The 14,260-nt window shown below is 47.3% G+C and overlaps 1 protein-coding gene across 4 annotated transcripts in view; it reads left to right on the top strand.

Annotated features, from left to right (window-relative positions):
- FGF12 (fibroblast growth factor 12) overlaps positions 1-14,260 on the top strand; it is a 229,674-nt gene that overhangs the window by 158,965 nt on the left and 56,449 nt on the right. For 3 of the 4 annotated variants that reach the window (XM_083739940.1, XM_083739941.1, XM_083739939.1), the window contains 2 exons: positions 6,998-7,108; positions 12,289-12,392. In XM_083739940.1, the coding sequence (XP_083596066.1) occupies positions 6,998-7,108; positions 12,289-12,392 (215 nt within the window). Of the gene's footprint in view, positions 1-6,997; positions 7,109-12,288; positions 12,393-14,260 lie in introns of those variants that run through there. The other variant, XR_014564434.1, reaches the window with a different exon arrangement.

Below are 14,260 nucleotides of genomic sequence, written 5' to 3'. Positions count from 1 at the left end.
CACCGGCAATCTGTGCAAGTCGGTAAATAAATGATGTGGGATGAAGCCTCTGGTGAGCCGGCAGAGGAGAACGCAGGGAGCTTGCTCTAGAGAGAGAGCGAGAGCCTGAGACAGCGTCAGGGTCTAGGTGGAGAAGGTCAGGTCGGGAGCAGGAGCGAAGCTTGGCGGTCTTTGGCTGCAAGGTGGAGCAAGGTTGTTTTCTGCTGCCCCAGAACCAATGGATTCAAGTGGCAAGCAAGGAGATTCCCATTAAACATTGGGAATAACTTTTTTTTTAGTTTTTTAATTCAAAATTAAAACAAGACACATTATCCTAAAACATATCATCCTTGTTCCCCCCCCCAATTTTTCCTCCCTCCCCCCTCCCACACAAAACCTCCCCCCCCCCCGACTTCCCTCAGTTCCTGTCTTGGGTTTCTCGAAAAATGCTGTTTCCTGCATGTTACACAGTTGTATAGATCCTCAAACTATTTAGCTGATTACTGTATTATCAATAAAAAGTCTGCGAATGTTTATTCAAAGCCAGCCAAGGAGTCCAGTTCGCTTTGTTGCATCTTCAGATACTTTGTAAAGGGTTCCCATTCATCCTTAAAGTCACGGTTATCCTTGTCCTGTAGCTTATAGGTCAGTTTTGCCAGTTCTGCATAGTCCATCAATTTTTCTTGCCATGATTCTTTAGTTGGGGTTTCTTCAGTCTTCCATCCTTGTGCTACCAGAACTCTCGCGGCCGTTGTCGCATACATTAACATTAGGAAGAACTTTCTGGCAGTAAGAGCCTTTCAGCCGTGGAACGGTCTCCCTCGGAAGGTGGTGGACTCCTCTTCATGGGAGATCCTTAAGCAGAGAATGGATGGGATTCTTCAGCTGAGATTCCTACATTGCACGGGGCTGGACTAAGTGGTCCCTGAGGTCCCTTCCAGCTCTACAATTCTGTGGTTCTGTGTTCTCCTGATGTGCTCTTTTGCCATATACAGTGATACCTCGGGTTACAGACACTTTAGGTTACAGACGCTTCAGGTTACAGTCTCCACTAACCCAGAAATAGTACCTCGGGTTAAGAACTTTGCTTCAGGATGAGAACAGAAATCGTGCTCTGGTGGCACAGCAGCAGCGGGAGGCCCCATTGGCTAAAGTGGTACCTCAGGTTAAGAACAGTTTCAGGTTTAGAATGGACCTCCAGAACGAATTAAGTTCTTAACCCGAGGTACCACTGTAAACATGCCTCCTAGCCATCTTCTGCAGCATTTTTCTCTATCCAAGCTTCTCCATAGCTTTTGAATCTTTCCTAGAGTTGACTGCTTCAGTGTGTGTGTGTGTGTGTGTGTGTGTGTGTTTGTGTCTGTCAGTCTGTCTGTGTGTGTGTGTGTGTGTGTGTGTGTGTGTGTGAGAGAGAGAGAGAGAGAGAGAGAGAGAGAGATATGAGTGTTTCCTCTTCTGTTTCATCTAGAACAGCAGGGGTTAAACATATGCTAGTACTTGGAATACTGTGTACAGTTCTGGTCACCTCTCAAAAAGGATAATGTAGAATTACAAAAGGTTCAGAAAATGACAGCCTTAATGAACAAGGGGATGGAGGGACCCCCCCTTTGAAGAAAGCTTTTTACTCAGGTGAATGCAGGCACACCTGTGTAGCCGTTTGTGCACAGACTGCATACCATAAAGGGGCTCTTTTAGGAGGAAAGGTTGCAATGTCTGTGGCTTTTTAGTTTAGAGAAAAGGCAAGCAAGGGGTGTCATGATAGAACTTTATAAAATCAGGAAGTGGACAGAGAAAAGTTTGCCTCCAAATGTGGACATCCAAGAAGCTGAATGTTGGAAGATTCAGCACTAATAATAATAATAATAATAATAATAATAATAATAATAATAATAATTTGTTATTTATACCCCGCCCACCTGGCTGGGTTTCCCCAACCACCCTGGGCAACATACAGCATATGTAAAAACATAATAAAAACATCGAACATTAAAAACTTCCCAATACAGGGCAGCCTTCAGATGTCTTCTAAAAGTTGTGTAATTTATTATCTCCTTGACATCTGATGGGAGGGCGTTCCACAGGGCAGGTGCCACCACCGAGAAGGCCCTCTGCCTGGTTCCCTGTAACCTCACTTCTCACAGGGAGGGAACCTCCAGAAGGCCCCCTCTGGGGGTGTCCGCCTCTTCGTGACTCCATGGACCAGAGCACGCCAGGCACTTTTGTCTTCTGCTGCCTCCCGCAGTTTGGCCAAACTCATCCTGGTAGCTTCGAGAACACTGCCCAACCATCTCATCCTCTGTCGTCCCCTTCTCCTTGTGCCCTCCATCTTTGCCAACATCAGGGTCTTTTCCAGGGAGTCTTCTCTTCTCATGAGGTGGCCAAAGTCTTGGAGCCTCAGCTTCAGGATCTGTCCTTCCAGTGAGCACTCAGGGCTGATTTCCTTCAGAATGGATGTGTTTGATCTTCTTGCAGTCCATGGGACTCTCAAGGGTCTCCTCCAGCACCAGAATTCAAAAGCATCCATTCTTCGGCTATCAGCCTTCTTTATGGTCCAGATCTCACTTCCATACATCACTGCTGGGAAAGCCATAGCTTGTAGTAGTCCAAGTAGTCCAAGTTAAAATAAAGTCCTTCTTCACTCCCTCAGGAGGCAGTGATGACTACCAACTTGGATGGCTTTCATAGAGGATTGGACAAATCCATGGCTATTGACAGCAAGCGATGGCTACCAGCCACAATGGCTGTGTTCTGCTTCCACTGCTGGAATCTGCAGTGATTCCAAATGCCAGTTTCTGGAGACCTTAAGAGAGGGGAGAACTTCATGTGTGGAAAACCTGCTTGCAGGTTCACCCACAATAAGCACCTTGGATGGGACATCCCATTTGGTTTCTCTGCAAAACTTCTGGGGCTGGTGGGAATTGTCTTCCAACATATTTTGAGGTCCCGCAGGCCTGAGAAGGCCACTGCAGAGTGTCCCTTCTTCACACAGCTCTGGATTTGCAAGGCAAGTCTAGCCCAGAGCAAGCGAGGGAGCGTTTCAGATTCTGGAGAGGATTTGTTCCTTTGGCACACAATGTGTTATACACAGAGCCTGTTTCACCGCTTGCAGTGACAATGACTCAGTGTGGAGCCAGGGACTTGGCCAGACACCAGGGGATTCTCTCAGACCCACTGCCTGCATTGGGTTCAGGTTCTGTGCCAGCTCTGCTGTCGCCCTGGCCAATATTGACTTTGCTTGCCACAAGCTTCCCGTGCACAGCTGCAGGTTAGACCAGGAAGTTAAGTGGGGCTGGTGGGTCTTCTATGCCAGGCACGTCAACTCCCAAGAGACTACAATCTACTCACAGTATAAAAAGACTCATTGCCAGGAGTTGTTGAGCCATTCCATGATCTACCTGGGACACCCCTGCAATCTACCAGTAGATCACGATGTTAACAGAGGAATCTGAGGACTCCCTTGGGCAAAAAACAAAGACACCAACCAGGATAACTTGGAGCAAAACAGCAGCCTGTAGGCTTGGCCTTTATTGGAAACTGTTGCGACAGGATTCCCACCCACAACAAGATGAAGCAAAATGGAAGCCCAGAACAAAAGAAGACCCCAACTTTTATTAGTTACTAATCCCCCAAACTACACCCCTAAGACTACATCACATCACAAAAAGGAGGGGTTGAGGGAGGAGTTGTGGTGGTAACCTGAGTGTCTTGTCACCTGGCTGGTTCCTCCTTTCCCCCTCCCCATGAGTACTTTCCAGAGGACAAAGGGGAGTTTGCAGTTTCCTGCCCCCAGAGGGAAGATCTGATCATTGTCCTTTGTTCCAGTCCATGTTGAATCCACTCCCATATGCAAGTCCTTTGTGACCTTAATGCTCTTCTGTCTAGGACCATCAGGGTTGGCATAGCAACTGGGCAGGGCTCCTGTGTATGTGCTGGTATACTCAAGGGATTATGGCTGCCCTGTATCAAACCTTCCCCACTTTGTAGTCCTTCCTTCATGGAGTGAAATAAAAGTGGAACGGTGCAGATCCGATGTATGGTTGATTTTCTATGAATTTATAACAGAAGCATAGCGTGTGTGAGTGTGTGAGTGTACAAACTGAATGACTGGGGGTGGGGGGTTCCTGCGACAACGATCTACCTGTTGGAAATGCCTGATCTATGCTATGAACATAAGAGGAGCCTGCTAGATGAGGTCAATGGCCCATCTAGTTAGTTCACATCTTGTTCTCGCAGTGGCCAACAAACCAGATGTCAGTGGGAAACCTGCAAGCAGGATTCAAGCACGAGAGCTCTCTCTACTCCTGTGGCTTCCAGCAGCTGATAGTAGTGTTGTTGTTTAGTCGTTTCGTTGTGTCCGACTCTTCGTGACCCCCTGGACCAGAGCACGCCAGGCACTCCTGTCTGTCCTTCCTCCCATAGTTTGGTCAAACTCATGCTGGTAGCTTCAAGAACACTGTCCCACCATCTCGTCCTCTGTCGTCCCCTTCTCCTTGTGCCCTCAATCTTTCCCAACATCAGGGTCTTTTCCAGGGAGTCTTCTCTTCTCAGGAGGTGGCCAAAGTCTTGGAGCCTCAGCTTCAGGATCTGTACTTCCAGTGAGCACTCAGGGATGATTTCCTTCAAAATGGAGAGGTTTGATCTTCTTGCAGTCCATGGGACTCTCCAGAGTCTCCTCCAGCACCAGAATTCAAAAGCATCCATTCTTTGGCGATCAGCCTTCTTTATGGTCCAGCTCTCACTTCCATACATCACTACTGGGAAAACCATAGGTTTAACTATATGGACCTTTGTTGGCAAGGTGATGTCACTGCTTTTTAAGATGCTGTCTAGTTTCATTTTATACCAACAAACAAAGTACAGTAATATTCAAGAGTCATTTACCCACATTCTTTCCCCACACTCTGCTGAGCATTGACTTCCCTCCCTCCCTCCAACGGGTTTTCTTGCTTCAGTCACCTTTCCACAGTTTCTTATTATATCCAGTCAGTCTACATCGTAAGATTTATTTCTCTCCTGCCAGAGTCTTCAAATTTCTACAGTTATATAATCAATAAACTTACTCCAATCTCTTTGGAATTTTGTTTCCTCCCGATTTTGGATTCTACAGGTGAGCTTTGCTAGTTCCACATAATCAACCATCTTCGTCTGTCGCTCCTCTATTGTTGGTAGTTCGGGTACTTTCCATTTTTGGGCTAACAAAGTTCTGGCAGCAGTCATAGCATACATAAATAACCTTTGATCTGCTTTTTCTATTTCCGTTCCCATCAAGCCTAGCAAGAAAGCTTCTGGCTTTTTTGGGAAAGTGTAGTTGAATATCTTTTCCAATTCGTTATAAATCCATTCCCAAAACGGTTTCATTTTCTCACATGTCCACCACATGTGATAAAAATCTCCATCTTTATCTTTACATTTCCAACATGTCTTACTACTCATCCTATACATTCTTGCCAATTTAACAGGTGCCAAATACCAGTGATACACATTTTCATTATATTCTCTCTTAAGGTGGTACATGCTGTAAATTTTATACTCTCATTCCTCAGTTTTACCCAAGCATCATACTCAGTGTTATGCCCAAAATCCATTGCCCATTTTATCATCTCCTCCTTTGTCTGTATTGTATATCATTCTAATAAGAAATTGCACATTTTAGACAATAATTTGTTCCTGCCTTCTAGTAATTCGATTTGGAATTTAGATTTTTTTATCATTAAATCCTACTCTCTTGTCACATCTAAACACATCATTCACTTGATGGTATTGCAGCCATCTTATGGGGCAATCACCCCTGACCTCTGGTCCTGTTAGCTAAGGATGAAGGGAGTTGGAGTCCCAAAACATCTGGAGGGCTGAGTTTGGGGAGCCTGGTCTAGACAGTGGGAGCAGAGTCTTCTCCCCTCTGTGTGGCCTTATCCCTTCTCTCCTGGGTCCTTGGTCACGCTGGGATGTGACAGAATGTTGAGGTCCAGGGTTCAGCAAACCTTTTCAGCCGTGGGCTGGTCCACTGTCCCTCAGACATTGTGGGGGACCGGACTATATTTTGGAAGCAAAAAAATAAAAATAAAAAAATGAACACATTCCTATGCCCCACAAATAACCCAGAGATGCATTTTAAATAAAAGGGCACATTCTACGCATGTAAAAACACGCTGAATCCTGGACCATCCGTGGGCCGGATTTAGAAGGCGATTGGGCCGGATCCATCCCCTGGGCCTTAGGTTGCCCACCCATGGTTGAGGAGCTTCCTCCTCGTTTGGGCTGGTGCTTCCCCCACTGGGTGGGGGGGATTACTCAGGGGGTGCTAAGAGGCAAGGGGGCAGCAATGGGGAGCTGGAGGTATAAATGCCTATCAGACTTTGACATCCAGCATTGCTGGATCAACTCCATCCATTTTGTGGCATTAATTAAGCTAACTCATTTTACAGTGGTACCTCGGGTTAAGAACTTAATTTGTTCCGGAGGTCCGTTCTTAACCTGAAACACCACTTTAGCTAATGGGGCCTCCTGCTGCCGCCGCACCGCCAGAGCACGATTTCTGTTCTCATCCTGAAGCAAAGTTCTTAACCTGAAGCACTATTTCTGGGTTAGCGGAGTCTGTAACCTGAAGCGTATGTAACCTGAAGCGTATGTAACCTGAAGCGTATGTAACCTGAGGTACCAGTGTAATTGGATTCTGGATAAATGTGCAGTTAGTTGTTGCTGTTCTGAATTTCATTGGGTTATAATCGTATAACCTTTTGAAGCAGAGGTTGGCTGGCCGTCTGTTGGGGGTTCTTTTGCTGTGGCTTTCCAGGGGGTTGGGCTAGATGGCCGCTTGGGGTCCCTTCCAACACTACAGTTCTGTGGTTTTATGATTCCTTAATGAGTCAGGCCAGCCACTGGCTCAGAATAATGTCAGTGTTTTTCAATCGGTTTGGGATGAATTTATGGAACCAAGGGGGACGGTGGCCTGAATGTTTGGGAGCTGGACAAACGCCTGGGTTAACACCCCCCTCTTTGTCTCCCTTCCTCCTTGCAGAACCCCAGCTGAAAGGAATTGTGACAAGGTTATTCAGCCAGCAGGAATTCTTCCTGCAGATGCACCCAGATGGGACGATTGATGGGACGAAGGACGAGAACAGCGACTACAGTGAGTCTCTCTCTCTTTCCTTTAGCTACCTGGTTATAAATCACACCCATTGCCTGGCCACCCTCACAAACAGGCACTTCACGGTGGTCCCCCCCTTTTCAGGCAAAGTGTTAAATTACAGCTAAGGCAGCTGCTCCCTGCGCTGGGTCCCCTGTCAGCGCTTCCCCTTTAAATAAATCTCTCCTGCATTGCTATTCTCACTTATTTCTTTCTTTCTTTTTTGCCCCCGACACTGCAGCTGCTGTCTGGGGGTGGCGGGGAGAACAAAACTCTCGCTTCCCAAGGAGGGATGCCAAGGGAGGAAGCGAGAGAGATTTATTTGGATGGCAGATTGACTGGCTGGGGAGAGGAGGAGGAGGAGGAGGAGGAGGAGGAGGAGGGTGAGAGGAGGCAGGCTGCTGCTGCTCCTGTCTCTCTGCTAGGAGGTAGGAAGAATATTCTTGCAGCAACACCCCCCGGAAAAAAGAGACTTAGGCTTTGCTGGACCATAAAGAAGGCAGATCACCGAAGAATGGATGCTTTTGAATTCTGGTGCTGGAGGAGACTCTTGAGAGTCCCATGGACTGCAAGAAGATCCAACCTCGCCATTCTGAAGGAAATCAGCCCTGAGTGCTCACTGGAAGGACAGATCCTTAAGCTGAGGCTCAAGACTTTGGCCACCTCCTGAGAAGAGAAGACTCCCTGGAATAGACCCTGATGTTGGGAAAGATGGAGGGCACAAGGAGAAGGGGACGACAGAGGACGAGATGGTGGGACAGTGTTCTTGAAGCTACCAGCCTGAGTTTGACCAAACTGCGGGAGGAAGTGGAAGACAGGAGTGCCTGGTGTGCTCTGGTCCAGGGGGTCACGAAGAGGCGGACATGACTAAACGACTAAACAACAACAACAACAAAACATGGAAATTGGGCAAAGAATGGGGTCGGGGAAGCTGTGAGATGCTCAGGAGTCCTTTTTCCTTCTAGCATCTGATAATGGAGTCCCGATCTGGGTCTGGGTCATTTCAAGGCTCAGATCGTCTCCAGAAATCCTTTTTAGTGTGCATTCATAAGAACATAGGCTGGCCTCAACCAGAGCCAGGGCTTTTTCGGCTGTGGCCCCAATCTGGTGGAACACTCTGTCCCAAGAGACTAGGGCCCTGCGGGACTTGACATCTTTCTGCAGGGCCTGCAAGACAGAGGTGTTCCACCAGGCCTTTGGCCGAGGCACAGCCTGACCCCCTCTCTTCTTCTGTAATCCTCATAGAACTCTAGCCCAATGGTTGCCATTAATCTGATTTTGAATTGATTTTAAAATGAATTGATTTTAGAATGCTGTGTTACTTTTATTGTTGTTAGCTGCTCTGAGCCCGGCTTTGGCTGGGGAGGGCGGGATATAATAATAATAATAATAATAATAATAATAATAATAATAATAATAATAATAATTAACATAAGGAGACATAAAGAGACATTAATATAAGGCCAACCAAATATCCATTATGGGAAACCCACAGGTGGGATCTGAGCACAGGAGAAATCTCCTCTTCTGTTGTTTCAAGCAAGAAGCACTCAAAAATATTTCTGCCTCCAAATGAGGAGGAAGAGAATGTCCAGTCCTCTTTTAATAAGAGGAGTTTGTGTTTGATATCCCCCTTTATCACTCCCCTAAGGAGTCTCAAAGCGGCTCACAATCTCCTTTCCCTTCTTCCCCCACAACAAACACTCTGTGAGGTGAGTGAGGCTGAGAGACTTCAGAGAAATGTGACTGGCCCAAGGTCACCCAGCAGCTGCATGTGGAGGAGCAGGGAAGCGAACCCAGTTCACCAGATTACTAGTCCACCGCTCTTAACCACTACACCACACTGGCTCTCTTTTAAAGCCAGCCAAGCTGTTGGCCATCACTGCCTCTTGTGGGAGGGAGTTCCACAGATTAACCATGTGCTGCAATGAAGAAGGACTTTCTTTTCCTGTCCTAAATCTTCCAGCCTTCAGCTTCATTGAATGTCCAAAAGTTCTAGGGCAATGAGAGGGGAAGAAAAGCATCCCCCCCCCATCTGCTTTCTGCAGAGGCTTCTATCACAGCTCCTCTTCTCTAAACTAGGAAGTCCCCCAGCTCCAATCTTTCATTTTAAGGGAGTCTCTTCAGCCCCAGAAATGCTGGATGGCAGGAAGGGGGAATCTGCAGGCAAGGCCACCTCAGAGAACCAGCCCTACAGACCTCTTACAGATTAAGCTTTCGAAGTGTCCTGGAGGCAACCTGCTCTAGCAGAAGCATGTTCTGGAAAACCTCATTGAGCCTTGAGCTTGTCTTACATCTCCACGTACATCTTACATCTCGCCCTCCCCAGCCATGCCCCAAACTAGGCTTTTGCCAAATTATCTCTCATCATTTAAACGCAGAAACAACCTAGTTGCATTTTTTAATGTATTTATTTTTTTGTAGAGGGGAATGCATTAATTCATGTTGAGGGACCCCCCGGGCAAGCCGGTGCTTTCACTGGAGGAGTCTCTAGAGCAAAGCAAGGCTGACTCCTTGCGTGGGCTACACTCCTCCCCCCCCCCATCTCTGTGAATAACACTCTGATCGCGTGTTAACATGATGGAGCCAGAGTGCGTCTTCAAGACCTCTGAACACCTTCACCAGCCTAGTGCCCTCCAGATGTTTCGGTGAAGGCTGGCTGAAGCACGTCTTGTCAGAGAATCTGTTGGAAATTATGGAACAAAAACTGAAATGTGTGGGAAGGCTGTGTTTGCAAGAGAACCATGTAAGCAGGAGGAGCTGTTGGAGGAGGAAGGAGAGAAGGCTGAATGGTTGCCATTTGCTTAAAGTCTAAATGCTGCTGTGTCTTGCATCCACCGTGGCACTTTCCTCTCTGCCCCAAGCAGGTTCAGTGGTCCTGTTGTCTAGGCTCTGGTAACCTCAAGGTTAGATTACTGCAATGCATTATATGCAGGGCTGCCTCTGAAGACGGTTTGGAAACCTCAGCTAGTGCAGAATTCAGCAACCAGGTTGCACACTGGAGCAAGTCGGTTTGCGCCTATTACATCGATCCTGGTCTGACTGCACTGACTTCAAATTAGTTTCCAGGCCCAATTTGAAGTGCTGGTTTTGATCTATAAAATCTTAAATGGCTCAGGACCACAATACCTCAAGCACCACCCCTCCCCATATGAACCTACCCTGAGATCATCTTCTGATGCCCTTCTTTGTGTACCCCTTCCTTGAGAGGTTCAGAGGGCAGCAACACAAGAACAGGGCCTTCTCTGCAGTGGCACCCCTTCTGTGGAATGCTCTCCCCAGGGAAGTTCGCCTGGTGCCTTCATTACACACCTTTAGGCACTAGGCAAACCATTCCTTTTTAACAAGGCCTTTGGTTTACCTTCCTGACATCCAACGCCCTTTTAGAAAGTGGGTTTTTTGGGGGGGGTTGTTGATTTTGGTTTGACTTTATATGTTGTGAACTGCCCTGAGACCTCCAGGCATAGGGTGGTGTATAAGTTGTCTGAACGAATAAATAAAAGTTTCCAGGCCCTGATTTGGAAAGGGAGAAATAACATCGCTGGAGGGAACTTAGAAAGTTGATTCCACAGTGAGGTTCTCCTTGTTGATCTTGAGGAGGGTTACCCTTCCTCTTCCCTGTCGTTTCTGAGACAGCCCTTCACCACGAGACAAATGGATTGCAGAGAATGAGTGATGGCAGCCATTTACCTTCATTATCCGTAGTGATGTGCTCCATTTTTTCCCAGTCAAAAGTGCTTATAAATAGACTTGTTAATTGCAAGGTTTCAAGGCACTGATGTGGCACCAAAGGTTTAGAAATAGTTTTCTGCCTCGACTGGCAGAGCTAGATAGGAAGGTCGCCCATCTCTCCCAGAGGAGACAGAGATGAGACTCACCAGTTTCAGTTTACATATTTAAATTGGAGATTCCCCCACCCCTAGCATTTTGAATTCTTCAGTTGCCCATGGTCCATTCTCCAGAGGCAGCTTAAGCTGGTTTTTGGGGGTGGGGGCAGTGGGATTCCCTAGGGGCAAGGGAGTATAGACCACTTATAAAGGCCATCTCCAGCTCCTCAAAGGATTCCATCAACGGTGTCTCTGAAAATTTTTACACATCACTTGGGAAGACAGGTGAACTAATTTCAGTGTTCTGGAAGGAGCAAAGATCACCAGAGTTGAAGCAATGATTCTTCAATGTCAACTTCGTTGGACTGGTCATGTTGTGCAGTTGCCTGATGATCGTCTTCCAAAGCAACTACTCTATTCCGAACTTAAAAATGGAAAGCATAATGCTGGTGGTCAACAAAAGAGGTTCAAAGACTGTCTCAAGGCAAATCTTTAAAAATGTAATATAAACACTGACAACTGGGAAACACTGGCTTGCGAGCGCTCCAGTTGGAGAACAGCCTTGACCAAAGGTGTCATGGGCTTTGAAGACACTCTAACTCAGGACACAAGGGAGAAACATGCTAAGAGGAAGGCACGCTTGGCATGACCAACTCCTGCCTGGAAACCCATCTCTCCACTGTGGAAGGACGTGTGGATCCAGAATTGGCCTCCACAGTCACTTACGGATTCATTGTTAAAACCATGTTTATGGAAGACGATCTTACTCGGCTAAGAGGGATCGCCAAAGAAGGAGGAGGAGATATAGATGCCTACCAGACTTTGAAAAGCTGCCTCTGGTTCATCAGTTTTGTTGACTAAATTAAACTAAATAGTTTCAACTGGATTTTGAATAAAGGTGCAATTCATTGTTACTGTTTCGAATTTTAGGGTGTTATTATCTTCCTTAGTGGGTCGTGCAGGTTTCTATTCTGAATAATGTTTTTTGTAGGGTAGAGGGCCCTGGGGGGTGAGTTGATGGAAGCTGGGGGGGGGCAGTGGCCCCAAAAAGTACCATGGATTTAAAACAATGACAATGCATATATATAAAAATCAGCACAAATCCAAGGCAGAAACCAATTGGGATAAAGATTGCATTTCTTTTTTTTTTTCATAAAAGTTATATACTTGTTCGAAGTCCAGCAAAAGTCCAAAACATCTGGAGGGCTCCAGGTTGACCGAGGCTGATAGGGAGGTGGGCGCAGGGAGCCTGCGATGTCTTGGATTGGAGCGCCGGACTCAATGGCTTTCTCCTTCGTCTTGCTCCTCCTAGCAATTTAAGCTAATTTCCCCTCTCTCTCCACTTCTCTCCTCCAGCTCTCTTCAATCTAATCCCCGTGGGTCTTCGCGTGGTGGCGATTCAGGGGGTGAAGGCTGGCCTTTACGTGGCCATGAACGCCGAGGGCTATCTCTACAGCTCAGTAAGTTCACAGCGTGGCTTTGACCTTGTTTCTGGGGCTGGTGGGATCGTGGGGCAGGGTGTTTTCGTTGAGCATTTGTGGGCAGGGGCAGGGCCGGATTGAGGTTTGATGAGGCCCTGAGCTCCTGAAGGTAATGGGGCCCTTTCTACGTCCAGCTGTCCTCTGTCAACAACAAATTGTCGCTGTTTTTGTGTTGAATATATTCAATATGGTAATTGATGGACCTAATAGGTATCTCAAGCCATTTGCACATGCAGAATGTAGGCACCCAATATATAGAAAGGTGCAAACCAGGGATATTTGAGGGAGCAGGCTAGCAGGCGGGACCCATGACTTACATCATAGGAGCCTACAGAACACCAAACACTGTTGCTGCATGTAGGTTTTATTTTATTTTAATCTTATATTTTGGAAATGTACATCCAGATTTTTTTGCCTTTAACTTTTTTTATGGGGCCCAAGAGAGTGGAGCCCTAAGCTATAGCTTGTTTAGATTATATGTAAATCCGGCACTGGGCAGGACAAAGGCAGACACAATATTTTTAATACAGAAGATTTTTTCCCCCTTCTGTGGTGTGGACGTGGGCTTCACCTAGGCTCTCTGCCTTAAAAAGAAATTAAACAAGCTCATATATGTTAAATACATACTATATACTGTATCGCAAAGCTGCTTGGGGTAGGGGGAAGGTGTGTTGGTGATGTCACAGGTGCTGGCCAGGGCTGCCTTTCCCTGGGTCTTCTTGCTGAAAACACGTAGAGTGGTTTGCAGAGGAGGCCAGTCGGTTAGGACAAAGGGGGTGCTGCCCCACCGACCTTGGCCAGCGCTGCCTTTCTGTATCCTCTTCCTTAGTCTCAGTGTTGACCTTGAATAACTCAGTAGGGTTCTCAGCCCCCCAGATCTGAGCTGGTGTCCCGGTTTGCCTGGTAGATGGAGGGCTTGAATAATGATGGTCATTATGATTATTACCATGCATGGAGTTTGCAAGCTTCAGCTCAACAGGAGCTGGCTGTAAATTCTAGCAAAGACACTCCCCTCTCCCAATTAACCTCCGTCTCCAGATCAAATTATAGCATAGACACTTGGGGGGTGGGTGCGTTTGCTGTTCCTCTGCTTTGCTGTCCCATTTAACCTCCATCTGCAGGGCCCACCCCTGTGACCTCATCACCACCCACACCCATGACATCATCAGGGGTTCCCCCTAGGTTTCAGATTTGGGCCCTGAAATTTCTGGGTCTTTCTCGTTCTTGACCTGGTAACCTAAAAACATTGGAATTATTGGGCTCTGTCCGCATGGGCACCAAGCTCTGCTGAGTGTTTTTTCCCAGCTGCCCCTGGCAGAGAAGAAGGTGACACTTTTCCACCTGACCTAAGCATGAAAGGGAAGGCAGAGGCAACGTTGTATATGAGATAAAGAGCTGAGAGTTGAGCAAAAGGTCCTGCCAGCCTTATGTCACAGCTCCAGGGGAACCCTGGCAGAAGCCTCCTGGCACTTGCCCAGACCTCGTTCCCTGGGCTTGAACCCCAAGGCCTGGCCCGACTCTTGCAGAAGATGACGTCTCAGTGACAGATCATGGTCCCGGGATGCATTTGTGGCCGGGCCGTATTCTGCATGCAGAGGAGCCACCTGGAATTAGCATATAGATTGATTATAATCCGGAGGAGTTCTGTGCAGGGATCAGAACAATTGGAGCGGGCCCTTTCCAGAAAGCAATAGGAAGTGGGCCCCTCAGGTGGGGGTCCTGCAAGTGCCGCTCAGTGTGGGAGGTGGGCTTGGAGCAGGAAGGGTCCCCCCTTCAGTTCAGTAGTGCAAGCACAGAAAAAGCAAAATCCCCACTGAAACGAGATCTGTTTTTAATGAGTGCCAAGG

Source organism: Podarcis gaigeae (assembly GCF_964106915.1).
Source record: "Podarcis gaigeae genome assembly, chromosome: 5".
Classification (NCBI taxonomy): domain Eukaryota; kingdom Metazoa; phylum Chordata; class Lepidosauria; order Squamata; family Lacertidae; genus Podarcis; species Podarcis gaigeae.
The sequence above is the reverse complement of the archived record's forward strand: the minus strand, read 5'-3'. Positions and strand labels throughout refer to the sequence as shown.